This window comes from Chelonia mydas, chromosome 24, assembly GCF_015237465.2.
Source record: "Chelonia mydas isolate rCheMyd1 chromosome 24, rCheMyd1.pri.v2, whole genome shotgun sequence".
NCBI classification, from domain to species: domain Eukaryota; kingdom Metazoa; phylum Chordata; order Testudines; family Cheloniidae; genus Chelonia; species Chelonia mydas.
The window spans coordinates 5,769,547-5,796,596 of NC_051264.2; the positions used below are offsets into that span (position 1 = coordinate 5,769,547).

Genomic DNA, 27,050 nt, shown 5'->3' on the forward strand with positions numbered 1-27,050 from the left:
CTAACCCCGCTGCCCCATTTTGCAGCACGCTGAGGATTTTTCTGTTACAGCGATTGCAGCTTCAGAGGCATGAACCCAGAGGTAATCTGTAGCCTGCAGCCCAGGATAGCCTGTGCAGTTGGAGGCCTTTTATTTGTCCATGGGGTCGGCCTTTTCAGACTGCTGACATGCAGAATATCCCCTGTTGGGTAGCAATGGCTTCTGGCCACGCTGACCTCTGCTGGTTGGTACCTTCTGTGTAGTCAGTGCCTGATTACTTGTCAGATAGGCAGCATGATCTAGTGGGTAGAGCGCTGGACTGGGACTCTGCAGACCTGCTACGTGATCTTGGACCATTCACTTCCCTTCTCTCTGCCTGTTTTCCTGCCAACCTTTGTCTGTCTGCGTAGACAGCATTGCCGCAAAGAGCTTACAACACCTGGCACTTACTATGTGTCTGTACCGCGCCCGGCAGCTGATCTTGTATGGGGCCTCTAATTGCTACAGGGGTACTGACAGGGCAGGGAGCTGTGGGGGGGAACTAGTCCTGCCTGTGCAGTGCCTGCTCTGGGAATAAATGGAGACTGTCAATCTCCAGGGATGTCAGACTAGTACTTGTCACTGGTATACTGTTTATTTTTAAAGGGCCTTTAGAAAACCACAGCTCCTCTGCTGTTTAGCCCTACATTTACGAGCATCCGATATTTTCCCCTCTGGGTCCTGTCTCCGCTGGAACAGAAGAAACCTCACCTCCTCCCCTCCCTGCTCATTCCATAGGCTACCGAACGTGAGCCACCATCAGGTGGTAAAGCTTTCAGTCTCTATCGACCTAGGTTAGCGTCAAGCCAACGATCAAGAGGAGAGGGGTCCCGTGTCCGCTACTGATCCCTTGACCCACCCAATCCCTCTTGATCTGTATGTAAAGCAGATGTTCCTTTCTTTCCCTAACAGCCTCTCTGTGTGTGTGTGCGTGTGTGTGTGTGTTGGCTTCTCAACAGCTTTGGGACCACTTGGACCACACAATGTTATTCCCAGACTTCAGACCATTTCTGAGCAGCAGCTCGCTGGATCAAGACAGCCGAGACAATGAAAGGGGCCATCAAGCACATGCGGATCTCTGGGGACCAAGCAGGCCCCCGCGGCTGCCCATGACACGGAGGTACAGATCCCGGGGCAGCTCACGTCCTGATAGGTCTCCTGCTATTGAAGGGTAAGTGATGAGACGTTCAGCATACTTATCGCAGCTTATCTCAGGCCTCCCTCCCGCCTGAGCTGCCAGGCTTCCCAGAGTCTTACCCTGCAGCAGACTGACCACCCTTCCCCCTGCGGATAACTGGGCCCTTTGTAAAGGCTGTTCGGGCCACTGCAGCGTTGGGGTTGCTAAAGAGAGGCATTGGGCCCACTGCTTCTGGTGTGTCCTAGTAGTGCTGTCAGTCTGGGAACAAAGACAGATACGAGTCGTGACCTCCAAACCCCTGCATAGCAGCATGATGCCCTCCCATTAGATTGTGGAGTTGGTCCTGCTGTCATCTTAATTCTTAACGCCTTGGGCATGGGGCGGGTCCTTAGATTTGGAGGAGGGCCGGAGTATTGGGTCAGAGTGCTTACGTAGACCAAGTCCCAAATTGGCACTCCATTCATCAGTGGGGAATCCCCCTTCTTTCTTCCATCCTAACCCGTTCTACCTGTCCGCACCTGCTGCCCATTCCTGAGGACAACTTCAAGCCAGGAACCGTTAAGGGAAGGGGCTGCCCCTGGTGTCACGGGGTGTTAAGGGAAGGAGCTGCTCCTGGGGTTGCAGGGCATGCTGGGGGAGGTACAAGAACTCTTGTTTGGAAATTGGGGGGCGGGGGGGGGGGCAGGCAGGATTGGTGCTATGGAAGAGAGAAGGCATTGGAATAGTCTCTTCGGCTCCTAACTTCCCCCGGATGGGAGTGTGCTTGGCCCAGAGGATGCTGAGAGCTAACACAATAACATGGTGAGGAAGTTGGGTGTCCACAAGGGGTCTTGATCCTGCATCTGGTGCTGCAGCAGGTGCAGGAAGATTGGCTCTCGTCCGTTGAGTATCCCTAGAGACTAGGGCCCAGATTTTTAAAGGTGTTTCCACATCGCTGGGCTCAGTGTTGCAATGCCTAACTGATTTAGGAGCCTAAATCTCATTTTCAAAAGGGATTTATTTACACATAACTGTCAACAGGATTTGGCTCCTAATGGGATTTTTGCTCCTAAGTGTCTAAATCCCCTTTGAAAATGAGGTTTAGGTTCCTAAATCAGTTAGGCATTGCAGTGCCTAGAGTCATTTACATAGATTCAGGTTTTTAACTCCGAGTGTTCGTGCACGTGCCACACCTGCAACTCCCATAACTCAGTGGATGACATAGTGAGATATGCAGCACGCAGTCTCCTTGGATCCAGGGCATGTCCACATTCTCCCCCCAAAATCAGTGAAAACTATTGACTCTGAGTTGAATATTTTTCACTCTCCACTCCCTCCTCCTTTTAGCTCCGTCGCCACAGCAATGAGAGCTATCCGTGTCGGGAAAACAGTCAGTGCCCCGGAAATCTCAACCCTTTGCTTTCCCTTCCCATCCCCTCACACCATATCGGAGAAATTTGCATTGCAGTCTTGGCTCACCCTTGGAAGAAAGATGTACAACAAACACTCCACCAAAGTGTGGCTTTCTGAGGGAGGGACCCATAGTTGATTTTGGGAGGAGCTAGTGGTTTGCTGCTGTTCTTCTCTCACAAAAATGTTGTTGCTTGCCTGTTTTTGTCCTATCCTGTATGCTCAATTTGTGTTGTTTTTTGTTGTTTTTTTTACCCTTTCTTCTTAACAGAATAATACAGCAGATCTTTGCAGGCTTTTTTGCAAACTCAGCAATGCCAGGCTCACAGCACCCTTTTTCCTGGTGAGTAGCGAGCAGCATTTAGCACCACCACCTTGATTCAGATCGTTACAATAAACACGTGCCGTGCTGCAAATCTGTTGTGTCTATGGGATAAATGGCGCTCCACCATGGGATGGCTCTTGTGCTGGCAGATCTGTACCCAGCTGAACGGCTTCATCTCTGGGATCCCACAGGAGGATGTGCTATATAAATATAAGATCGCTGCTGGTGGTTAGTTGTTTGAATTTCAGTGCAAGAAAATTTCTGAGCTGTATGGAGGTTGACAAAATTGCTCCCTTAACTGTCTGCCCCTATCTGCAGGAGTGGAATGCTGCACTCAAATCCAGGCGACTATGCATGGGGACAGAGCGGCCTTGATGCTATTGTGACCCAGGTAAGATTTGCATGTGTGCTGATGTGGGGTGAGACCCAGTTATGCTGTCCAAACTTCCTGATTTGTGCCAGTAAGATTTTTCTATCGTTCACTTCCTTCTCCTGTCATTCTCACTTCCTTCTAGAGATAATCCCTTTTTCATAGGTTTTAAGGCCAGCAGGGACCGTTGGATAACCGAGTGGAGCAGATGACAAATTATAAAATTTGCAGATGACACCGCTCTGGGAGGAGTTGCAACCACTTTTGAGGACAGGATCGCAGTGCAGGATGACACTGACAATTTGGAGAACTGGCCTGAGTTCGACAAGATGAAAATCAATAAAGACAAGTGCAAAGTGCTTCACTTAGGAAGGAAAAATAAAATGCATAACTACAAAATTGGGGCTAACTGGCTAGGTGATTGTACTGCTGAAAAGGACTTGGGTTGTAGTGGATCACACATTGAATATGAGTCAGTAGGGTGATGCAGTTGCAAAAGAAGACTAATATGATTCTGGAGTATATTAACAGAAATATTGTATGTAAGACACAGAAGATAATTGTTCTGTTCTATTTGGCACTGGGGAGGCCTCGGCTGGAGACCCGTGTCCAATTTTGTGTGCCACGCTTCAGGAAAGATGTGGACAAATTGGAGAGAGTCTGGAGGAGAGTGACAAAAATGATAAAGGTTTAGAAAACCTGATCTATAAGTTTCAGAGTAACAGCCGTGTTAGTCTGTATTCGCAAAAAGAAAAGGAGTACTTGTGGCACCCTAGAGACTAACCAATTTATTTGAGCATAAGCTTTCGTGAGCTACAGCTCACTTCATCGGATGAAGTGAGCTGTAGCTCACGAAAGCTCATGCTCAAATAAATTGGTTAGTCTCTAGGGTGCCACAAGTACTCCTGATCTCTAAGGAAAGGCGTTTAGTCTTGAGAAAAGAAAAGTGTGGGGGCACCTGGTAAGTCTTCAAATATGTTATGGGCTGTTTATAAAGAGGACTGTTACCAGTTGTTCTCCGTGTCCACTGAAGATAGAAGCAGCAGCAATGGGTGTAATCTGCAGCAAAGGAGATTTAGGTTAGATATTAGGAAAAACTTTCTAACTCTAAGGGGATTTAGGGGGAGGTTGCATAATCCCCATTGTTGGAGGTTTTTAAGAACAGGTTGGACAAACACCTGTCAGGGATGATCTAGGTTTACTTGGTCCTGCCTCATCAGGAGAGGTTGGACTTGATGACTTCTTGATGTTCCTTCCAGCCCTACATATTTATGGTTCTATGATTAGATCATCTAGTTTGACTGCCAGTTACTGCAGTATGGAGCCCAGTAACTGGTTTGAGTAAAGCATCTCTTCCAGAAAGGCATCCAGTTGTGATTTGAAGACATCAAGAATCCACCACTTCCGTTGGTGGTTTGTTCCAATGGTTAATTCCTCTCTCTGTTAAAAATTTAGGCCTTATTTCTAATTTGAATTTGTCTGGCTTTGGTTCTTGTTACACCTTTCCCTGTTAGAGCCCTTTAGTGTCGTACCCATGAAGGTACTTAAACTCCATCATCAAGTCCCCTCTTGATAAGCTAAACAGTCTCAGTCTCTCACTGTAAGGCATTAATTCCAGCCCTCAGGTCATTTTTGAGGCTAATGATTTTGAGAGCAGCTGATCCATAGTTCCACAACCATCAGCCCCACCTCAGGCTCCTCAGAACCTGGTCTGAGAACACACTTTGCTAGTGTTGCATCTCGTAATTTGATGCAGCTCTCAGTGTTATCACCACAAACATCTTGGCACAAGGGGATCCTGATTATGTCAGCAGTGAGGCTGCTAATGCTTTAAGCTATTTTTAATAATCATCTAGAACACTCACAGGGACGAGGATAAAGGAGGAGGAATTGCGTATGATCATTTTTGCTTCATCTCTGCTTGTAAAGGTGGGCTGGTTCTTAGCAAAAAGGATGGGGGGACGGGTCAGGATACCTGGGTTCCCAGCTCTGCTGCTGACTGGCGGTGTGACTTTGGATGAGTCTCTTCTTGTTTTCCCCTGTATAAAACAGGGATATCTATCTTCTTGTGGGAATGGGGCAGTGTTGAGGCTTAATTACTTTACTGCTAATGCAGAGGCTCTTTGAGGGCTTCATATGAAAGCTGACGTTGAAGTGTATATTATTTCATCTCCTTGCCTTTCGTGAGAGCAAATTCTAAGCTGTGCAGCTCTCTGCTAGGAAGGTTGCAAGTTCCTTGCAACAATCCTGCAAACCTTGTCGATAGCAAAGCTAACTTCTTATCATTTATTTGTCTGACCATAGCGCCCAGGTACCGGTTGTGCTAGGTTCTGTACAAACGTACAACAAAAAGACAGTCCTGGCGTTGCATTGAAGATTTCAGTTCTCTGCATGGATCCCTGTTCAGACAGATGCAGCTTTTATGTCTAGAGAGCTACAGAGCCTTCTGAAGCTCTGACTTACCAATTGCCTTCTGCCCACTAGAGTGTGCATCTTGGCTGGAGGAGAATAGGGTCAATTCCTTTCCCATCACCACCCCACAAGTTCTTTTTTGGCTAATATGGGAACAGAAGGGTCTGGCTTGGGAGTGGAGCCAAACCTCTGGAGGGCGATGACTCCCCTGTCTTTGAGAGGATGAGCAACTAGAACATTTTGTGGTAGCTAATCTTGCTGTTGTCAGCACTCAGGTATCTTGTGAACATGGCATGCAGGCCATCTGTCATCATTCACCACTAGCCCCAGCTTTACAAACTGCCTCACAAAGGCATCTTGCTCTCCTTTGTCACAGCTTCCTCAAGTGAGCCTACTTTCCACATGTCTAGGGGAGGGGGCTTGGAGAGGGTCTCATTATGGTCATCAAGTGCCATTTGCTGACATCACCCCCCTGCCCCTCTATTCCACAAGCAGCAGTTGGTTTCTGTGTGGACAAACAGCCCCTCCTGGCTCTGCCTCCATCCCGTGTCTGGAGGGGCAAGTGATGGGTGCCGCTCAGGGGGTCGATATCACCTCAGTCATTTTATTGCGGTGTCATTACTGGGCTAGAGTGGGACCACTTGTAATCTCTCTCCAAGTCCCAGCGTTTGCAGAACACTGCTGTGTATCTACTTACCCACGCTGGGCAGCACAATGATCTTCTCCAACTCTCCAGTCCTGAGACACGTCTGTCAACTCCCTTTCAGTCCAATATCATCCTCCATTCCCTCCAGCCTGTCTCTTGGTTTTTCTTCTCCTCCACACCCTCCTCATACAGCACTGGCTCCCTGCTGTGGTCAGAGAGCCTTCTCCTCTGCAGTTTCTGCCAGATGCAGCCTACCTGCATCCATTTAACTTCAGATGCCGTCTGAAAAGCACCCTGTCCTGTAGCTAGTGACTAGCCGACATGTTATGGTGCAGCTCCCTCACTGGCCTGGGTTAATGTGGTGGAATAGTGTGGAAGCCCAGCTTGAATGAGAGGTGTTCCACAAGACAAGGCTGTGTTGTGTTCTAAAACATGATGTGTTTGTCATCCCCTTACAGCTTTTAGGACAGTTGGAAAACACAGGACCGCCCCCAGCTGACAAAGAGAAGATCACCTCTCTTCCAACAGTGACAGTAACTCAGGAACAAGTCGGTGGGTTAAATCCAATATCTCTAGTCTTTCCTGCCGTGTCTGGTAATACTTGATGTCCTCCTGTGTGTCTCCTACCACTTGGATGCATTGATAGAACCACACTAGTGCTCATCCATAGGTTCCTAAAGCTTTTCTGACTTTTTCCCTTTAAGCTTCCCTATGCCCTATGTTAATGATTAGACTCTTTGCCTCCACCACTGCCTGCTACCTCCCATTCAGTTGTGTGTTGTGTGCACGCTCTAACATCTGGTCCACCATCGAGATGAGTCACTCAGCTCAAGCAATGAGGGGTTGTGATTTTTAGCTCTGGAGGTTCTGCTCTCAAATGCTGCTGACAACTCGGGCTACCCTGACTCTGGAGATGGGTCTGCTTTGATCCCTTGTCTCAATTGCCCTCCCAAAAGCTAAAATGGTCTGAACTGAATGAGTAGCAGGCATTAGTTGGTAAGGTCAAGGCTTCGGACTGATTGTGGCATGCATAATGCATGTGGTATGTTGCATTTATCCAGTCATCAGAAACACACCTTTTGTTTGTTTGAGCTGTTGCTGCTTTACATTTGACTTACCTCCTTCTATTTATGTTTGTTGCTACCTCCTTCTGCTTATCAGATAAATACAAAGGGGGGTTGCATGTTGCTTCTCCTTTCTTAGCTATGGCTGGTAAATACAACTCTGAACAGATTCCTACTGAACTGCTCCTAAATCCTCTTTAAAATGTGGGTGTAAAGATCACAGGTTCCTTTGACATAACTGACAGCGAAGAATTGTGTGTGTTTCTTGAGTGCTCACGGTTGGCTCAGCAAGGTTTGTTTTTTTTTTTTTTAATTTTTTTTTTTTTAGTGTGTTTACAGACGTGTGTGACACAAAGTTGCAGTCTGGATTCTTTTTTCCCCTATAAGCTAATGTGTTCCCTGAAACTAAAATTGTTTGATTTTTACACTGTTTCATTTACAAAAAAAAAAATCTGTTTCCATGGTATCTGTTTTTGTCTGGATCTTTTTATATGCACGAGTTTTATTCTCATTTATGGAGAATGAAGAGGAGCGTGTATCTCCATATTGTAATATCTCATGCAAAGCAACAGCAGAGTTTGCCCTGTGTCTGTGAGCTAGCTGAGCATCTGTTGTGCTACCTGGCAACGGAGTTGGGAATTAATGTGGCAGGTTCAGTGTCTCTGCTGGCAAAGGATACGCGCTAGGAAATGTGTTGGTGCTGGAGTTGCAGTGTCAGTGCAGTACTAATGGTGACGGGAAAGCAGCTCTCCGTGTACAAACTGGGATTGCTATGTAGCCAACATGCTCTTTTCCTGGGGAGGAAGAATCACTAATCCTAATTCTATAGCAGCATTGCAAAATTAACATAAGAACGGCCATAACTGGGTCAGATCAATGGTCCATCTAGCCCAGTATCCTGTCTTCTAACAGTGGTCAATGCCAGGTGCTTCAGAGGGAATTAAGAGAACAAGTAATTGTGAGCGATCCATCCCGTCATCCGCTCTCAGTTTTTGGCAGAGGCTAGGGACACTCAGAGCATGGAGTTGCATCCCTGACCATTTTGGCTAATAGCCATTGATGGACCTATCCTCCATGAACTTACCTTGTTCTTTTTTTTAACTCTGTTATAGTTTTGGCCTTTACAACATCCCCTGGCAATGAGTTCCACAGGTTGACTGTGCGTTGGGTGAAGAAATACTTTCTTATGTTTGTTTTAATTTCATTGGGTGACCCCTAGTTCTTGTGTTGATGGTGTTCTCACTGTCCTACGCGAGTGAGTTTATTAATAGACACGTAAAATGCCCTTAGTTTGATTTTCATTATCGGTCATCTTTTGTGTCCAGCCTGGTAAATGTTAGCATCCACTATAGGCTGTATAGTCCCCAAGCCCCTATATAGCACTTTGCAGAGCATTAACTATGTAAAAAAGGTCCATTGTGGCCCCAACATCAAATATAAAGCGGACTGTAAGCCATTAAAGTAGCTGAATGTTCTCCCTTCCCATGTATGTACTGGAGTCCAGCCATCAGGAAACAGTAACTATTAACTTTTTTTTTTAGTTATAATAAAAGTAACATTTGAAAATGGACTAGCCAAGGCCATAAAAACGTCAATAAAATAATGGCAAAGGCATTTTAGAAATGAGAAATTTACTGCCCTAGGGCTCAATCCTGCGAACACTGGGTAACTTCACTCCTGTGAGGAGTAATCCCATTGACAGAACTAGAAAGCACTGTCCAGCTCAGACCCTCCTTCCCTAGTTCTAAACTACTCCTCCCTGTCTATAGGACCATTCCTCTCCCCTTTCCTGTGCTGAATCCCCCGCACCCACGTTTATTCTCTGTTTATCAGTGGCGGGTGTCCAGTATCTGTTCTGAATTACTGTCGGTCGCCCTTCAGCACTGGGTAGGGCATGCTGCATAAAATGTATCTCCTTATTGTGCCATGCACGGGAGACCTAAACAAAAAACCAGTCCATACTCCAGGATTTCCTGACGTCTGCAAACTCAGCCTTGCACCTCTTCAACAGCTGATCACTATTCTCCAGCTCAAGGCCTCCTGTCTGCATCCCTCTGGGAGAAATCAACTGAGATGAGTAGGTGAATGCGGCACTGGGTGCCCCATTTTGGTATGGGCTGGGCTGTTGTAATTGGGCCCCGTGTAGATTAAGGCTGTGCAAACAGGGCTCTGCTGTGTCCAGCATTCTAACCCATCCCCTGTATGAATCTATCCTGCAGATACAGGTTTGGAGTGTCCTGTGTGTAAAGAAGACTATACAGTAACGGAGCAGGTCCGACAGTTACCGTGCAATCACTTCTTCCACAGCAACTGCATCGTGCCATGGTTAGAACTGGTAAGTGCGTGTGTGTCTCTCTCACACACACACACACACACACACACACACACACACACACACACACACACACACACACACACACACACACACACACACACACTGCTAATACTGACTGCTCCTTGCTGTCTCGTACCTCAGGCCTGAGCTACACGCTAATGCGTGTAGTGCGTTGGCCACATGACCTGCCACTTAAATCCAAGGCTCTTTCATTTCATGACACCATAATATTAATCATCCAGCCTTTGAAATGCATCTGTTCTAACGCTGTCCTTCAGGCTGAAGCCAAGTGGAGACTTGGAGAAATTACTAATGGATTTATGATGCTTTTTATCTCTAAGTCGCCAGGTCAGATCCTGCCGGTGTTAGCAGTAGCCCCAACTTGTACCATCTGACAGTTGGCTGTTACATGTGAAACAAGCTGGGGTCTCTGTCCTAGTGGGAAGTGTCCACTTGAAAACTCCCCCTCTCTTCCTCCCTCCCCCCCCCCCCCCCCCCCCCCCCGATTATCATCCTGATATCATGGAATGAATGAATCATGTTGATTGACCTTCCTTCACTCCTCCTGGCAGGCCTGAGCGTGCAGAGGCAGAGAGTGAGGGAAGCTCACAAAGCAGCACAGGGCCTGCCTAATGCACAGAATATCTGTCTCCACCACCTGTAATCCAACTCTAAGAAGATCCTGTAGAAGGAAGCCTGGCTTAGGCCTGAGTTCCTTTGTGAGCAGCGCTTACTCCCTGCACCTTTCTGCCTCAGTTTTCCCACTTGCCAAATGGAGAGAACTTACCTCATCGACTTTAAGGTCAGAAGGGACTGTCATGATCATCTAGTCTGACCTCCTGAACGTCGCAGGCCACAGAACCTCACCCACCTACGCCTGTTATAGACCCCTAACCTCTGGCTGAATCACTGAAGCCCTCAAACCATGATTTAAAGACTTCAAGTTACGGAGAAACCACCATTTACACTAATTTAAACCTGCAAGTGACCCAGCCCACATGCTGCAGAGGAAGGCGAAACCCCCCAAGGTCTCTGCCAGTTTGACCCAAGGGGAATTTTCTTCCTGACCCCAAATCTGACAATTGGTTAGAGCCTGAGCATGTGGGCAAGACCCACCAGCCAGACACCTGGGAAAGAATTCTCTGCAGTAACTCAGAGTTCTCCCCATCTAGTGTCCTATCACCAGCCATTGGAGATCGTTGCTGCTAGCATTCGTAGATTGGCTACATGCCATTGTAGGCAGTCTCCTCCTACCATCCCCGCCATGCACTTATCAAGCTCGGTCTTGAAGCCAGTTAGGTTTCCCCCCTTCTTCCCCCACTGCTTCCCTTGGAAGGCTGTTCCAGAACTTCATTCCTCTGATGGTTAGAAACCTTCATCTAAGTTCAAGCCTAAACTTGTTGATGGCTGGTTTATATCCATTTGTTCTTGTGTCAACACTGGTCTTAACTTAAATAGCTCCCCTCCCTCCTTGGTATTTGCTCTCTATAAATACATCAGAGACATAATCGTATCTCCCTTCACCCTTCTTTTGGTCAGGCTAAACAAGCCAAGCTCTTTGAGTCTCCTCTCATAAGGCAGGTTTTCCATTCCTTGGATCATCCTAGTCTCCCTTCTTTGCAGCTGTTCCAGTTTGAATTCATCTTTCTTAAACATGGGAGACCAGAATTGCACACAGTATTCCAGATGAGCTCTCCTTGGGGCCTTGTTTAATGGTACTAACGCTTCCCTGTCTCTACCGGAAATACCTCACCTGATGCATCCTAGGACTGCAGTAGCCCTTTTCACAGCCACATCACATTGCTGGCTCCTAGTCATCCTGTGATCAACCAATACACCCAGGTCTTTCACCTCCTCTGTTTCTTCCAACTGATAAGTCCTCAGCCTATAGCAAAACTTTTTCTTCTTAGTCCCTAAATTCATGACCTTGCACTTTGCACTATTAAATTTCATCCCATTTCTATTACTCCAGTTTACAAGGTCGTCCAGATCATCTTGTAGGATATTCCGGCCCTCCTGCATCTTGGCTAGACCTTCCAACTTTGTGTCATCTGCAAATTTTATTTTTGTGCCAAGGTCAGTAATAAAAATGTTAAGTAAGATTGGTCCCCAGACCGATCCCTGAGGAACGCCACTAGTAACCTCCCTCCAGCCTGATGGTTCACCTTTCAGTATGATCCGCTGTGTTTCTCCCCTTTAACCAGTTCCTTATCCAACTTTTCAATTCTCATATTAATCCCCACACTGCAAGCTGGGAAGCCTTTATTAATCTCAGTGAAGCACTTGAAGGCAAGTATTCCCGCCATTTGGCTTTAGATTGATCTGTGAATTCAGCCCTTCTTTGTAAAGTGCTAATGCCTTTAACCACTCCACCATCCTTCCTTGCTAAATGTGGCAGTGTTGCCTTCCTTCATCAGTGTTAGTTTTTCCATTTATTCAGGGCTTGAAGCCCCAGTCGAAGAGAGCTTCAAATACTGCATTGGTAGCAAATGTTGATTCAGTGCTGCCATGTTTTCCAGTGAAATGTTTCCATTGTCACTGTTTGTCCACTCTTCTTTCCTATGTAGCCAAGTTGTTAAAGCACTTGATTACAAGATAGTTATGTATAATCTGCTTTTAAAAAGCATGAGTAACTTTTATTAAAAAACCCTTCTCTTTAGGAATGTCTGACTACATTTCTATCATGTCTTCATTCTTGCACTGTGCGAAATGTGTCACCAGTTAATTTAAGATACATTCATCAGGCCTTTGTAATCAATTATTAAAACAGCAAACAAAGATGATGCTAGCTACTGGTTAATAGTTACATTACATTGGCCAAACAACTGGCAGTCCTGTTGGACTGTGATTTCAACAGCTCTGAGCTAAGCAGAGGTGTATTTGGTTAGCTCTCGGCTGGGAGACCGCCAGGGCGGAATGAAATGGTGTTGGTTAGAAGGGGATGCTCTTTCCTCTGAGTCTGTGTTGAAACCTTGCCCCAGCATATTGTTTGGGTCTTTCAGATAAGGCCCTCATCGCTTCTTTTCCCTGAGACTCAACAGCGCTATTCACAAGAGTAGGAGCGTTAACCCGTGTACTCTCTCCACGTTCCGCTGTGGGTCACCACATTCCACTTATGGAATAGTTAGAATCCCTAACTCTTGTGTCGCGCTTTTCATCCATAGATCTCCAAAAAGCACTTTGCAAAGGTCTAAATTCCCCCCACCCCATCTCCTGCCGTTTCAACTGGACGCTGAGGTCTTTCCCCACTTTTCTAAACTACTGGATAACTAGGATTGGCAGAATTTGATTTTTTTTTTTTTTTTTTTTTTTATAATTTGACAATTTTTATATTTTTTATTAGGATTTTTTTTTCTATTTTTAGCTGTTTTTATTTTGATAATTTTGGGGATAGGGTTGGGGTTAGGGTTTGGGCAGCACTGACAGTGGTGGGGAGGAGGGAGGTCCTGGACTGCCAAGGGGCTCGAGAGACCAGGCCACAAGGTGTGGGGGAGGCTGCAATTTTCCTGGCCAGGCAGAGCAGAGATCCCCACCCAGGACTGTAAGGAGGAAGACAAACCCCCAGCTGCTGAACAGATCGTGCCCTGAGTCTGCTCCCACACTCCTGGCTGGTGAGTGAGCGAGCGGGGCTGGAACAATGGGGCTGCACAGGGCTCCCTGCACAGCTGTGGGCTGGTGACAGATCTCTGAAGCCGTGCCGTCAAGGGGCTCCCTGCACTGCCACAGGAGCCATTCAGCAGCGGGGCCACCTCCCACCTGCAGCTGGGTGCTCGTTGTCCTGCTTGCAGTCCTGGCGTGTCTGCTCTACCCTGCTCTGCCAGTCCTGAGGCAGCTTGGGGAGACCGCTGCAGCTCTGCTGTCATGGCCCCGCTTGGTCACTCTTGTGACAGCAGGGCTGCAGAGGGCTCCCAGCAGGGCCAGTGACCACTTAAGTGTGTCAGTTGAAATCAACATTTATCAACAGCTACCGATTTAAAATTGAATCCTGCCAAGCCTAGGTATAACATTGCTTGGCATTGCTAAATCAGCTGCCGTGTGCTAACCCAGAGGTGGCTGCATTTTGATGGTAGGTGACAGGAATTCCTCCAAGTACTACACATAAAACGCTTGTGGGACGGAAAGTTGCTCTATAAGCAGCGGTTGCTAACTGGTTACCAAGGTTCTGGGGATGGGCCTTCACTGTACATTCCTGTTTCTGTTTCAGCACGACACGTGTCCAGTCTGCAGAAAGAGCTTAAATGGCGAGGATTCCACTCGGCAAACACAGAACCCGGAAGCCTCAGCAAGTAACAGCTTTAGCAGCGAAAGCCAGTTACACGATCGATGGACTTTCTGAAGCTTGAGGGCTTCCCGGGGGCTGTGGCCGTAGTATTCTTACTACAGTTGTAAATTGTATTATAATTAAAACCAACAAAAAAAGAGTAGCAGGAAATATAGGGGAGGGAACCCAACCCATAATATTACTGCAACGAGTGCTGTCCCTTTCCAAAACTTAAACGTGCATCTCCGAGCAAATCGCATCTCCATCAGAATTGCCTCTTTAGTCCTGAATTCAGAGTCTTTGAGTGAGTGGTTTGATTTTTATACTTGTGAAACCTTAATTAACGTGGTTCTTTCAAAGTGTGTGAGGAAGGGAGCATTTCCATCTCTACAGGCTCACTGGGGTCCTGAGCGCTGTCAGGCAACGTTCAACATTGAGATGGAATTCCCCCCACCTTACCCTCACTGTTCCTAGATAAAATGTCATGGAGAAGTTTGGGGCAGGGGGGAATACTCCCGCTTGGTAACGTATTTGATTAGATGGGAGCAGCTGCTAAGGGATGCAAACAAGGATTTTGACACATCTCCCTCACCCCATTCCGCTCCCCTAAAACAGAGTGGGTGAAATTGAATCCATCAGTGTTTACCTCTTCTCTTGAATTCAAGTGAAATACACACAGTGTTCTAGGTTACTTACGGGGGTGGGAGTGAGAATTTATAAGATAAAAGAGGATGAAGAATCTCTTTGGATCAAAATGTCTTGCCCATGGCTTTTCTGTGAGGGGTGATTTTGGGCTGGGAGATGCAGTCATCCAGGATTCTGGGGAGCAGGCATGCACAGAACATTTTTGTCTCATGACCTGATTTTTTCTAGTTTTTATCCATGTGCCGATGTTCCCAGGTTTGTCCAAAACGGGTTGTTTGGAAAATTTTTTTTTTTTTAAACCCATCTGGACAGTAATTCATATAGGATCCTTAACTGACTTGTATCATATGGACCACTTTAAGGCATCCTTCAGGTAAACAGACTTAACTGTGCATAACTGTTTTAATGGCTGATTCTTCAGTGTTTAACATGAAATCTTAATTCTCCTAGACCGATAACATTAAGAGACTCTTTTTTTTTTTTTTTTCACTTCTGTAACATTTCATCCATGTTTAGCTCTTGTTTTTATCGTCCAAATCATGTTTGAGCGTAAAATGCCCACTAACCCACCTGTGGCAGTGTTAAATCAGTGGATCAGCCCGGAGGAAGGGGGAAAGGAGAGGGTAGGTCGCGTCTAAACTTGTTGCCACTTCATTGCTGTAACAGTGTACCAGGTACACTTGATTTAAACTAGTGTTTCGTTTGCTATAAAGTCAAATAAAGGCCTTTCTAAAGAAGATCAAATGTTGAGAGGATTGCTGGGGGACTTGCAGGGGTGGATGAGGGATTTTGAAAGGTACCAAAAGAATAACCGGAGACAAAATAGGCAGGAGTGTTGCCACTTCTTTATTAAAGAACATAGGGTCTAGCTTAAAGGGGTTCTTCATGTTAAGGGCTTAATCCAGGACCGTTGGGAGTCGGGGGAAAGACTGCTACGGGTTTCTGGAAACTGACACATATTCTGAATTGCAAAGTACCAGACTTAAGGTAAAATTATAAAAGCACCTAAATCTTGTTTTCCAAAGTGACCTGGGATCTCATGACCAAGGGTTTCCAGGGTCACTAGTGGCTTTGGGTAGCCAACTTGGAGGCACCTTAAAGGGGCCTGATTTTTCAGAGAGTCGGGCCATAGCACTTTTTGAAAATTTGGGCCCCCTCCAGGTGTTGCGCAATTGAGGCACCCGGAGTTACTCGTCGCTTTTGAAAATCTTGACCTGTCCTATTGAAAGTCAGCGGGACTTCAGCTCTGAGGCACCTAGGTCGCTTGTGAGAATGGCGCTCGGGCACTGGATACTTTGGGTATTGATTGTGTTGGTTAGAAAGCTGTGCCCTGGTCGCAGGGCCCAGTGGAACAATCCTAGCGGACACCGTGGTTAAGCCTAGCTCCGGAATACCATTGCAGAGCGCGCTGAGTCGAGATTTGAGGCACTGAAGCAGATAGCCCCAAGTTTGAACAGGATGGGGGTGGGGCTCCCGGCAGGGTGTTCTTGCGGATGGGACTCTACTTTGGAGCTTGCATCCTGGTCAGGGTTTAATTTCTAATGAAAGAGGTACCAAGGCTCAAGGAATCGTTTTTTACTTTCATAACTGACACAGCAAGGCCGGAGGTGCCAGGGCTATGAACTGCCGAGCCTAGAGTTGCAGGGCTCGGCCCTGGCACAAATGAAGCACTGATCTTGGTCCAACAGAGCCCACTGAATGCCGGGGAGTGGCTGATTCCCCCTGGTTAAGATTGGGACCGTCTCGCTGCTCGCACCTAGATCGTCAGGATGCAGTAGAATTTTCCTAAGCGTTGCCTGCTCTAGGAAGCCCCGCCCCCAGCACAGGCTGACCTCGGCACCCCTCTTCCCCACCCGATCCCAGAACGTGCCCCACAGCTCAGTCCGGAGGGTCTAGCACGCCGCCCATACTGTGCGTTGAATTGTTCGGCGCCGTCCACACAAGGGGATCTCCTGCTGGGCGAGGATGGTTTATCTTCCTGGCTATAAACAGGGCTGATCCGAAGCATACTGAAATCAATGGGAGCCTCGAGATGGGGAACCGGGAGCTGCAAAGTCCCCTTTTAGAGCCTCTCGGGAGAAGCTGAAGCTGCAGCACTAGTGGAAGTTATCAAGATTGGAATACTACTTCCCTGGCCAGCGATGATTATGTGTGTGTGTGCACGCTCGAGAGCCGTGTTAGGCCCTTACAGCGATGAATTCCCTAAGGGACAAGTGTGTGCGGACTGAATCTCAGACAGCCCCTTGTGCCACTGCTCAGGGAAATGCAATTGGTACTGCTACTGGTTCTTATCCTAGTGTGGTTGGGGCTTAAATTGTTGGGGGGGAGAGAGGCTGGGATACAGGAGGGTTTCTATGAGTGATTCGTATGGCCTGTGAGGGCCTTTAATGAATAAACTTCCGTTCTGGGAGGTAGCAGAGGAGACGAACATTTGGTTTATTATTATTAAACTGTTGTGCTAATGCCTAGGATCCAGCTAGGTTGGGACCCAGTTATTCTAAGCATTGTATAAACCTACCACTTGCCCTTTTTTCAACCTAAAAGTATATTGGTGGTGGGAGGAAGCAGTAGGAAATTCACGCTGTGGAGTCTATTCTATTCTATTCTCTGTGTTCTTAGACCGCCCTCATCACTGTCGCATCCGAGCACCTTCCAGTCATGCATTAAGCAACGTGACTGTTCTCTGTCACAGGAGGCTTGTTTTGGTTTTTGCAAAGGCATCTCTGAATCTCCCGTCGCGTCGTGGGACCTAATTTCTCACTTGATGGTGCTGTATGCTAAAGCATAATCCCCTGCAAATACATCTCCCTGCCAACTACACACCCTCTAGACTTGATATTCAGTCTCTCTCGTTCCTGAAACCTTCAATCACTGAAAATTGCTGGGTATTACGTTGAAATCAAGCTCTGATTTTAAAATAAGAAATTAATCCCCAGCCAGGCAGACTGATGTTGTTTAACCTCTTGCAACCTAACCAGATGGTATCTTGATATGTTCTCCAGTCTTTCTCATCTTCTATTTCTGGCACTTCCAGACATTGTTTGCTACTTCAGTCACCTAGTTGCTACTTGTCAGCACAGTTGTAATACAGAAATCCGGCACAGCAGCTCTAAATCTGCACCTTAATCATGGTGGCTGTTAAGTTGGGTGGGTGGATTTCCGATGGCTCACGCAGCTTAATGTCAATGTTGTGGAGTATTCTTTTAGTGTGTGTGTGTGTGTGTTTTCCTGGTTTAGTTCTGATTTCACAGACAAGTCACCCATGTTTTCTGCCCAATCAGCTGCCATGTGGATGTGTCACAACTGACACAAGCGATGTGCTAAGTGCCTTCAGTTAAGACTCGACTCCCCTTGACTGGGGATCTGACTAGGCCAGACTTATGAGGCCAAATTTTCAGAATGTTTGGCACTCAACGCACAAAGTCCTACTGAATGCCTGGCCACTTACTTCGGTGCTTACATGGGAGGTGAGCTCTTCCGTACATCTGGCTGTTTAGTACCTGCAATTAACCTCTGTCAGCTGTGTCACAGGAGAAGTCTATAAGGGACACTGGTACTGCTCTTTGTATGACTGTTCACAATCGGGTTGTGTGGGCAAGAGCACCTGTTGGTTTTGACTGGTAGTATTTGTTGAAAGGGGGATAATTGCATCTCTGCTTCTGAGTGTTTGTCAAAGACACACAGGCACTTCAAAATGTTTTGCTTCCCATTTCACCTTGACTGCAGATCTACCTGTCAGCTCTTCTCTGTGTACAGAAACTGCTTGGATTGTTCCACCCACTCCCATGTCTTTAGTGATTTTTTTTTTTTAAGTGCTGCAGCGTGCCTGCATCCTCACATAGGTGACACAAAAGGCAGAAGGGTTTAAATTATCTGTGTTGTGTTAAAGTGAGCTCAGTAGAATTGGTCTGTCTTGTGGCAATGAAAGGCCAAATTGTATCCTTAGATACAGGGTTGTGTAAAGAGGGGCTAACTCCGCTGACTTCGATTGAATGATTACGGCTTTGCACTGCTGGAACTGAGAGCAGAATGGCTCTCTGGTTCACCTCGTTCTATAACAGTATTAATAGTGTGAATCTTTTGGGTAATCCTGACCATTTATTTCTCCATTCCTCCCTCTGCTCATTGATGAATTTCACAGGCCTCCAGAAGCAGCTGTTCAAGAAAGAGACAGACGTTTGTTTGCTTGAAGCATTGACGTTGAATAATTTAAAAGGGAAAGGAGAAAGCCAGACTGAGCTTATTCACAAGCTGTTTAGATAATGGTGGTTCTAACACACTGAATGCAAAGGAAATTTGGTGAAAGGGGGCACGTGGACTGCGTGGTGTATGTGTGTTGGAAGGGGTGGGATAATGGAAGGATGATTAATTGATCCATCCTACAGCTAACTCAGAGGGTAAAGTTATTGGAGGTAGGGGCAGAGAATGAGCCTATGTTTGGTCCGTAATTAACGACTCCCTGGTGGGGAAGCGGGCTATATTGTGAATACATTTTTATGACCAAGGTCATGTCCGCACTAGGGGGCTGTAACACCGTCACACCTATGCTGCTATAGCCTCCATAGTATAGACACAACCTCAAGCCACGGCAGGGGTTTTTCCGTCAGCGTAGCAGTGGTCGATGGAAATATTCGTCCGTCCACCTGCCTGCATCTACACGTAAAACCTAGGTCAGCTGACAGAAGTTTTAAGTGTAGTCCAGGCCCAAGATCTAAATCCCACTGCAAAAGAAACACAATCTTCATTAAATGTTGCAGCACAGTTGTAATACAGAAATCAAACGTGACTGGTAATGTGGGGTGCCTCCATTTTTGGGAAGCCTCACCTTAGACACCTTAAAAAGAGCCCTAATTTTAAGAAAGTGCAGAACCCTTCCTTCCCTATCTCCCTGAAAATCCAGGCTCCTCTCAGGCACCTCAAATTGAGAACCCGGAAATAGAAGTGCCCCAAATCGCTACTCACTTGAGAAAATATTGGCTGTCAATTTAAGACTAGAAGGGACCAGTATAATAATCTAGAACCAGCGATGCTCAGACTGAGGCTTGGGAGCCTCTTTGCAGCACGTGATATTAAGACACTGGGTGGCTAGTTAATAATTAAATCTAAGTGATTAACCAATCAGGAGGCTTTTCCTATGTTGTTAACCAGTTGTAGTTGATAAAATAATACTTGGTCAATCATTTTGCTTTGAGAATAATACATAAAAATAGTAAAACATACACAAATGAACCATTGAATTCACACTACTGCAGCTCTGTTGGGTACTGTTGATTGCTAATTTGGCTCCTGGACCAATGAGGTCTGAGTATCAATGATCTAGACTGACCTGAATAACAAAAATGGTAAACAATTTAGAAAAGCTAGCCTAGGAGGAAAGACTAAAAAAAATCTGGGCATGTTTAGTCTTGAGAAAAGAAGACTGCGGTGGGATCTGATAAGTCTTCAAATATGTTAAGGGCTGTCATGAAGAGAACGGGGAATCTGTTCTCCATCTCCGTTGAAGGTAGAACAAGAAGTAATGGGCTTAATTTGCAGCAAGGGAGATTTAGGTTAGATATTAGGGAAAACTTTCTAACTCTTAAGTGTAGTTAAGGCTTCCAAGAGAACTGGAGTCCCCGTCATGGGCGGTTTTTAAGAACAGGTTGGACAAAGTCCTGTCAGGGATGGTCTAGGTTTACCTCCTACTGCCTCAGTGCAGGGGGCTGGACTTGATGACCTCTCGAGGTCCCTTCTAGCCTGACATTTCTATGATTCTGTAACACAGACTGTAGAATTTCACTCTGTTTCCTGCACTGAGCCCAATAACTTGTAGTTGAACTAGAGCATCTGTGTATCAATACTGGATATCTCAGGCTGACTCCAAGTGATGGAGAATCCACCATGTCGCTTGAGAAACTGTTCCAGTAGTCAATTACTCTTAACAATGTGCATCTTATTTCATGTTTGAATTTTGTTGATTTCAGCTGTCAGTTTAGAACTAAGGAGCCATCAGACTGCTGCTTTGGATTATATTCCCCGCTTGTTTCACCTGAAACCACAGTATAAATTGATGGCAAAGCCTGGTGTAGCCAACTTCAGAAGCCTCTAGGAAAGAGGAAACCCTGATCTGGTAACTTTTGGTTTATATGGTACCCAAAGGGATAGGGAAAGAATCTTGAGAAATGCTATCAATTAGGGGTTTTGCCTTGTCTTTATTTAATGATTTAAATGTGTAATCATTGAGATCAGTTAGTTGTGTAACCATGTTTACACTCTGCAAAAGAGCTTGTTCATTCTTACTGACTTTCCATATTAAAACATGGGAATGACAAAGAGGGGTGGGAAACCAGAGTGGGAGGCAGCGTCAGAATGCACTTTGGAGCCAACTTGGCCTGGTTCTGTTGTTGTCTGTGCATTTGTAATAAACAGCCATCTTACGTGATCACCTTGTCTAGACTTTGTGTTACCATGGCTGCTTTTTGTGGGGATGCCCGGTCAAAAAATCACAAGACTGGCTTAAAAATCCATGGAAACCAACTGCCCAAAAGTGTTGGGTTCTTTGTGATTTGGGAACCTTCAGGGTTTCCATTCTTAAGCTTTCCTCTGCACCTTTTTTTTTTTTTTTTTTTTTAAGGACAGCTGAGATTCTCATGCTATCACATGACTCCAGGAGCTGGAGCTTTAAGAAACAAAACATTAAATATCACGAGAATTGCGGTTGGATCCATGGGCGTTGGCAGCACTACGTTAAGAGGGTTCTGCTGGTGGTGTTGGCCCTCCAGCGAATAAGAGGGGAGAATATTATCCCACCAATTTGCCTTTAGTAGGGAAGTTTGTGGCTTGTGCATTTGCAAACATGGGCCCATTTTTATTGACGTAGATGGTCGTGCTGAATTTGACTCCTGTGGCTATTTCCAGGAGACACAAGTCCTGGGGTCTAGTCTTAGTTGTGCCACTGACTTATATGATTTTGGGTAAGTCACTTCCCCACTCTGTGCCCATCTCACCAGCTGTAAAATTGGAGGTAATGATGCTGACCTCCTTTGTAAAGTGCTTTGACACGTATGGATAAGAAGTGTATCCGCAAGAGGAAAGTATTAAGGCATATTTTCTATTTTGAAAATCACTTGTTGCTGATTGCAGGAACCTCTGAACAGACTGCAGACGAAAAGCCTCTGGGTCAGCTTCTCATTTGCACCTGAGGCCCTTTTATACCACTCTGGCATGTCAAGGGGCCTTAAAGTGGAATTAATTCCATTAGTAACGCATTAGTATTAGAGTCAATAGTTAAACGTTGAATTACTCTGTGCGGTTGACAGCCCAAAATGTTGTCAGTTTCTCTCTTCTCCTTGGATAGTCTGTTTCCTCTGGTGTGGGAGGGTCTCTTTCCCTGCACTTTAGCTGCATAAAACATTTTTTTAAAATAGGAAAATTAATGCTCCAGTCCTGCAGTGGGGCTCCACCCAGATGCAGGGATCTGCCATTGCAGGTTTGGAACCTGTGGCTTTGAGACCACAAAATTGGCAGGGGGATGCAGAGCTGGTTATGGGACCTGAAACTACTCTAATGCCTTTTATTTAACTGATTACTTCCAAGCTGATGATGTTGCTTTAATTGTAAAACCCCTATTCATTCGGAAATCTCAAAGCGCTGTACAAAGGAGGTCCAGTGTCATCCCTCTTTTACAGAGAAACTGAGGCACGGAGGCGTAAAGTGACTTGCCCAAGGTCACCCACCAGGATAGTGGCAGAGTACAGAATAGAATCCAGGTCTCCTGAGTCCTAGCCCAGTGGGCTGTCCACTACGCTATGCTGCCTGCCTGTTGAGAGTTGGGATCCGGTCCCCTCTCTCTCTTTCCCCAAGCTGCTGCTAATGATTGTCATCTTAAACCTGCTGGAAGAATTGCACAAGCCAAAACAAAAGCTACATTCAAAGGAGCCTCTTGGCAGCCAGCATCATATAGGTGGCAAGAAGTGGGGACTGTTTGATTTTGCAGAAGCTGGAAAGACTGATTTGCTCACTACGCAGGCAGGAGATTGCAGCCTGGAGGTTAGTGGTGGATTTTAGCCCACTTTTAGAGAGACTCTCTTCGGAGCTTGTTTGTATGGCCTGCTTTTCAAAGGGAAGTTACAAGAATACATCCTCTTTTCATGAATATGTTTTATTTGCTCCAGCAGCAGAGACACGGATTTGCTTGGTTTTGTATTCAGTGCAGACGGAAGGGATCAGATTTTCCTTTGAGTTGGCAAAGGCACAAACAGAGGGAGGGGGAAACGAGAAGTGGTTGTTAAATAACGGAACCTCTTTAATGCACATGTGTGAGTGGGAGTCCTAGGGCAAGCGAAATTTGTGAATTGGCTCTTCTTTGTGTCCTGTGTTTTGTACAGCACCCAGCACAACACTGCTGTGTGCCACAAATAAGCAATCAGAAATAAATCAAGGCTGTGACTTCACCAAATGTTCCCTTTCCTCCTTTGGACAGATGTAGTTGCCGTTGTCTGTAAAGGTTTCAGAGTAAAGCGCTTTATGTGTCAAGTATTAATGGTTGATTCTATAATTAGTATGAATACTTCATACGCCTATTAGCAAAATACAACATAATAGAGGTTTGAAACAGAATGGATATTTAGCCATAGGCGCTGTGGTTGGAGTGTTGGGTCGGCTTTGAAAGCTTTGAGTGGATGGATTAGCGTGAAAGCTCCGTTTTGGAGTGCGTGGGTTTGTGAATTAGTGAAAATGAACGTCTGAGATACAAGAGCTCTTTTCCAGAAGCTTTAGGTCAGGAGCAAGGTTATTTTGGTGACCTCTATTGTCCAATTCCTATAAAGGTGGGAGAAGGTTAACTACCCATCAGAACGATCCCGCTGCCTTCCTGTTATTGCCATTCTACTTGGAGTTAAGCAGTTACCCCTTTCTAGTGACAGTCGTCCTCTCTCATTTCTATCTGCCAACTTGCAGCTCGTTCCTTTGTTATAAATCATGTCCCAGCAGCTACAGGACCTAACCCCATTAAGGCTTTAATCTACAGTCAGGACTAGCCTGGATTCAGCTGCCCTGAAATGGAGACCAGGACATGCAGGGGGGTTGCTTTGGGTTCAGTTAGTGCGAACACCTGCATGATTTAGTCTACCCTTGGGGGGACAGGGTCATGGGCATTATACAGATTGCTGAAGCCCGGATGTTCCTGTGTGTAGAAGGCCTTGGAGATTTTCTTAGTCATTCCCCTTATGCAGACAGCATCTGACCACCTCAGGCTAGAAAGTGACTCCACTAAACACTACTTTGTGGCAAAGCTCTGCTTATTAAACCCAAACACAGTCCCCTTCGCTTTACATTGGTGCTGCTTGATGATTTTGCCTCTTTCCCCATTTGGCTACTGGTCAGTTTCAGTCTCCAGCATCTGACGCAGGCAGCTCTTCAGCTTTCATAGAAATGTCGGGGTGGAAGGGACCTCAAGAGGTCATCTAGTCCTGCCCCCTGCGCTGAGGCAGGGCCAAGCATACCTAGACCATCCTACACAGGGATTTGTCTCACCTGTTCTTATCCCTCCCCAGTGATGATACTCATGCAAAATGGGAAACAATTGCCTAGGAAGGAGTACTGCGGGAAGGGATCTGGGGGTCATAGTGGATCACAAGCTAAATATGAGTCAACAGGGTAACACTGTTTCAAAAAAAGCAAACATCCTTCTGGGCGGTATTAGCAGGAGTATTGTAAACAAGACACGAGACGTAATTCTTCCGCACTGATTAGACCTCAACTGGAGTACTGTGTTCAGTTCTGGGCATCACATTTCAGGAAGGATGTGGACAAATTGGAGAAAGTCCAGAGAAGAGCAATGAAAATGATTAAAGAAAACATGACCTATGAGGCAAGATTGAAAAAAATTGGTTTGTTTAGTTTGGAAAAGAGAAGACTGAGAGGGGACATAACAGCTTTGAAGTACATAAAAAGTTGTTACAAGGAGGGAGAGGTTAAGAAGAACAATTTTTCTGAGGACAGGACAAGAACCAATGGGCTTAAATTGCAGCAAGGGAGGTTTAGGTTGGACATTAGGAAAAACTTCCTGTCAGTGTGGTGAAGCACTGGAATAAATTGCCTAGGGAGGTTGTGGAATCTCCATCCTTGCAGATTTTTAAGAGCAGGTTGGACAAACAGCTGTCAGGGATGGTCTAGATAATACTTAGCCCTGCCATAAGGGCAGGGGACTGGACCAGATGACCCCTCAAGGTCCCTTCCAGTTCTATGATTTTTAGCACCAAATGATAAGAGCATCTCTTTGAACTGCTTTATAGGAGACCATCTACTGTCTGTACCCGTGTCCGCCACATTCATCCCACTCTAAAACCGTCTCAGCTCTGGTGGGCATGGACTGTGGAGGTTGAATACCTGCTTAGAGGAGGAGCTGGTTACACTTTAACCTGGACAAATAGAAGGTCCCCATGGCAGAGTCCAGAAAAAATTGGTGTGTATTTCAGTGCTGGAGCAGACTGCAGTCCAGGGGCTGTCCTAGGAACTTTCCATCCTTCAGGTTTTAAGGGGGTTGAGCAGAGATAACAGGTGGCTTTTTAACCCTGATCCTTTTGGCTTTTGTGGCCTCTGCCTTTGGAGATAAATGCATCAGGTGCAAAGCAACTCAATCTTCTGGCCTTCAGGCTTGCTCCAGGGGAATGATTCACATCCTGCTCTACCAGGGACAGGGCCGAGGCAGCAAAGCTACGGAGCAGTAGCTGGGGATGTGACGCTTTCTTACCCGGCCTGCTCCAGCCAGAGGATTTTCTAGCCCCAGACTCTCTCTAATCACATGCTGTGTCATCCAAACCGCCCCCCCCTTACCTTTATGCCCAGGCCGTTGTTGCATCACCTGGATCTGCATCTGAGTGCTCTGTGGCTCCTATTAGTCATTCCTGAAAGGGGAAAGAGCGGTGGATCCCTGAGTGGTCAGGGGCATCCCTTCCCTAGTTCTAGCTGTCCTGCTCACGCAGACGGTTCCTCTAATTCCCAGCCCTGCAGCCTCTGTGGTGCTGGCTTCTCACTCTACTCCCGCTAAGCCTGGCTCCATTTTGAGTGACTAATGTTGGCCCCACTCTTGCAATGGGGGCTCAGGACATTCCTGCTGTTCCACCCTAAGTGAAGGGAAGCCCCAAGGAGGAGGGAGCGGACATGGCTGAGTGACCAGACTTGCACCCTCTTAAAACAGCATCTGCCGTAGGACCAAGTGGGGTGAGGTTTATTTTAACTCTTTACAGGACTTAGCAAACCACGCTGCAAACTTTATTGACAAGCCCCGGCTGGCTACGAGTTGCAACGACTACATTGCTCAAAGTGCAGTGGGAACACTGCAGCTGGAGAGGTGGAAAGAGTTTCTACAAGACAGCATCTGACAGCGCCGTTGTCTTTCTGATTTCAGCTGGCCTGGGCCGATAAGTCGAGTGGCTGATTGGGAGATCCATGCTGGCTGGTGGATGTGGTTTTTGTGCCTGCTTTGGTAGCCGGTAAGGTTCCCCGTAGTCCCTTTGGGCTCAAAATACTTGGGAACCTAGCTGCATTCTTCATGCAACTTAGTTTAGGAGCAGTAGCAGGGTTACAGGATTAGCATGCTCCCCCACCCCCAACCCTAGCACACCATCTTTTGAGTTGTGAGCCCAAGCAGGAGGGGGTCCATCTTCTGCTAGTTCTACTGCTGGAACCCATGTGGCACCAGTCAGAGACAGACAGGTGGTAAGGTCCTCGGAGCCACGGGCATGCCAAAGGAAACGTTCATGGGCTAACCGAGTACGGGTCTCTTCTGCCCCTCAGCACAGCCCCTGCCGCTCTTCCTCGGAGGCAGGGGGGATTGGCTAGAGTGTGGTGGGGCTTGAGAGACGGTGAGTTTGTTGTAGCAAGGAACCGAGCAGGGCAGCCCCCTGCAATGTCACTGCTCCTCCTTCTCCTCTTCCTGGATCTTCTTGTGAGTAAAGAATCCAAGCTGTTGAGAGAGAACAGAGGGGAGAGGAAGTTCACAGATCAGTGTGAAGTTTCCCAGGGAGGTGGTGATTAAGCCTTGTGGACCTGCAATAGACCAGCAGTGGGGCTGGGTCAAATAACAATCCCCCACTGCTCCCGGGCAAGGGAGTTTAACCCCATCCAGCCTGCCAGTCTCCCTCCAGGAAACCAAGACCTGTAGTCTGCAGCCAAAGGAAAGGAGGGGTGGTCCCCGCAGCAGGTAGACAGCAAGAGGCAGCCCGAAGATGCTGATAAATATGGGGCATGTCACAACAGTTGTCCACCCAGCAGTATGCTGTTGCTAAAGGCATGGTGCACTGTGGGAAGGTATCCCAGAATCCTCCACAGCACCTGCAGGTTCACTACATTATGGGAAGTCTTCACTACATTTTTGTGGCCTAGCTGCAGGCAGTGTGGGGGTCAAACTCCCAGCCTTCCCTTTGCTGGATCTGTCATTTAAATGGGCTCTACTGCCTGACCTTT

General features: G+C 46.7%; 2 protein-coding genes across 7 annotated transcripts in view; one reads left to right on the forward strand and one right to left on the reverse strand.

Moving 5' to 3' along the window:
• Positions 1 to 15,340, forward strand: part of RNF115 (ring finger protein 115) — a 43,235-nt gene extending 27,895 nt beyond the window's left edge. The window contains exons 4-9 of the mRNA XM_037882779.2: positions 978 to 1,189; positions 2,817 to 2,888; positions 3,189 to 3,261; positions 6,757 to 6,850; positions 9,582 to 9,697; positions 13,902 to 15,340. Coding sequence (XP_037738707.1) covers positions 978 to 1,189; positions 2,817 to 2,888; positions 3,189 to 3,261; positions 6,757 to 6,850; positions 9,582 to 9,697; positions 13,902 to 14,033 — 699 coding nt within the window. The 3' untranslated portion in view covers positions 14,034 to 15,340. The remainder of the gene's footprint in view (positions 1 to 977; positions 1,190 to 2,816; positions 2,889 to 3,188; positions 3,262 to 6,756; positions 6,851 to 9,581; positions 9,698 to 13,901) is intronic.
• A 10,498-nt stretch (positions 15,341 to 25,838) lies between these two features.
• Positions 25,839 to 27,050, reverse strand: part of ITGA10 (integrin subunit alpha 10) — a 74,349-nt gene continuing 73,137 nt past the window's right edge. For all 6 annotated transcript variants that reach the window (XM_043535438.1, XM_043535439.1, XM_043535437.1 and 3 more), the window contains one exon: positions 25,839 to 26,550. In XM_043535438.1, coding sequence (XP_043391373.1) covers positions 26,497 to 26,550 — 54 coding nt within the window. In that variant the 3' untranslated portion in view covers positions 25,839 to 26,496. The remainder of the gene's footprint in view (positions 26,551 to 27,050) is intronic.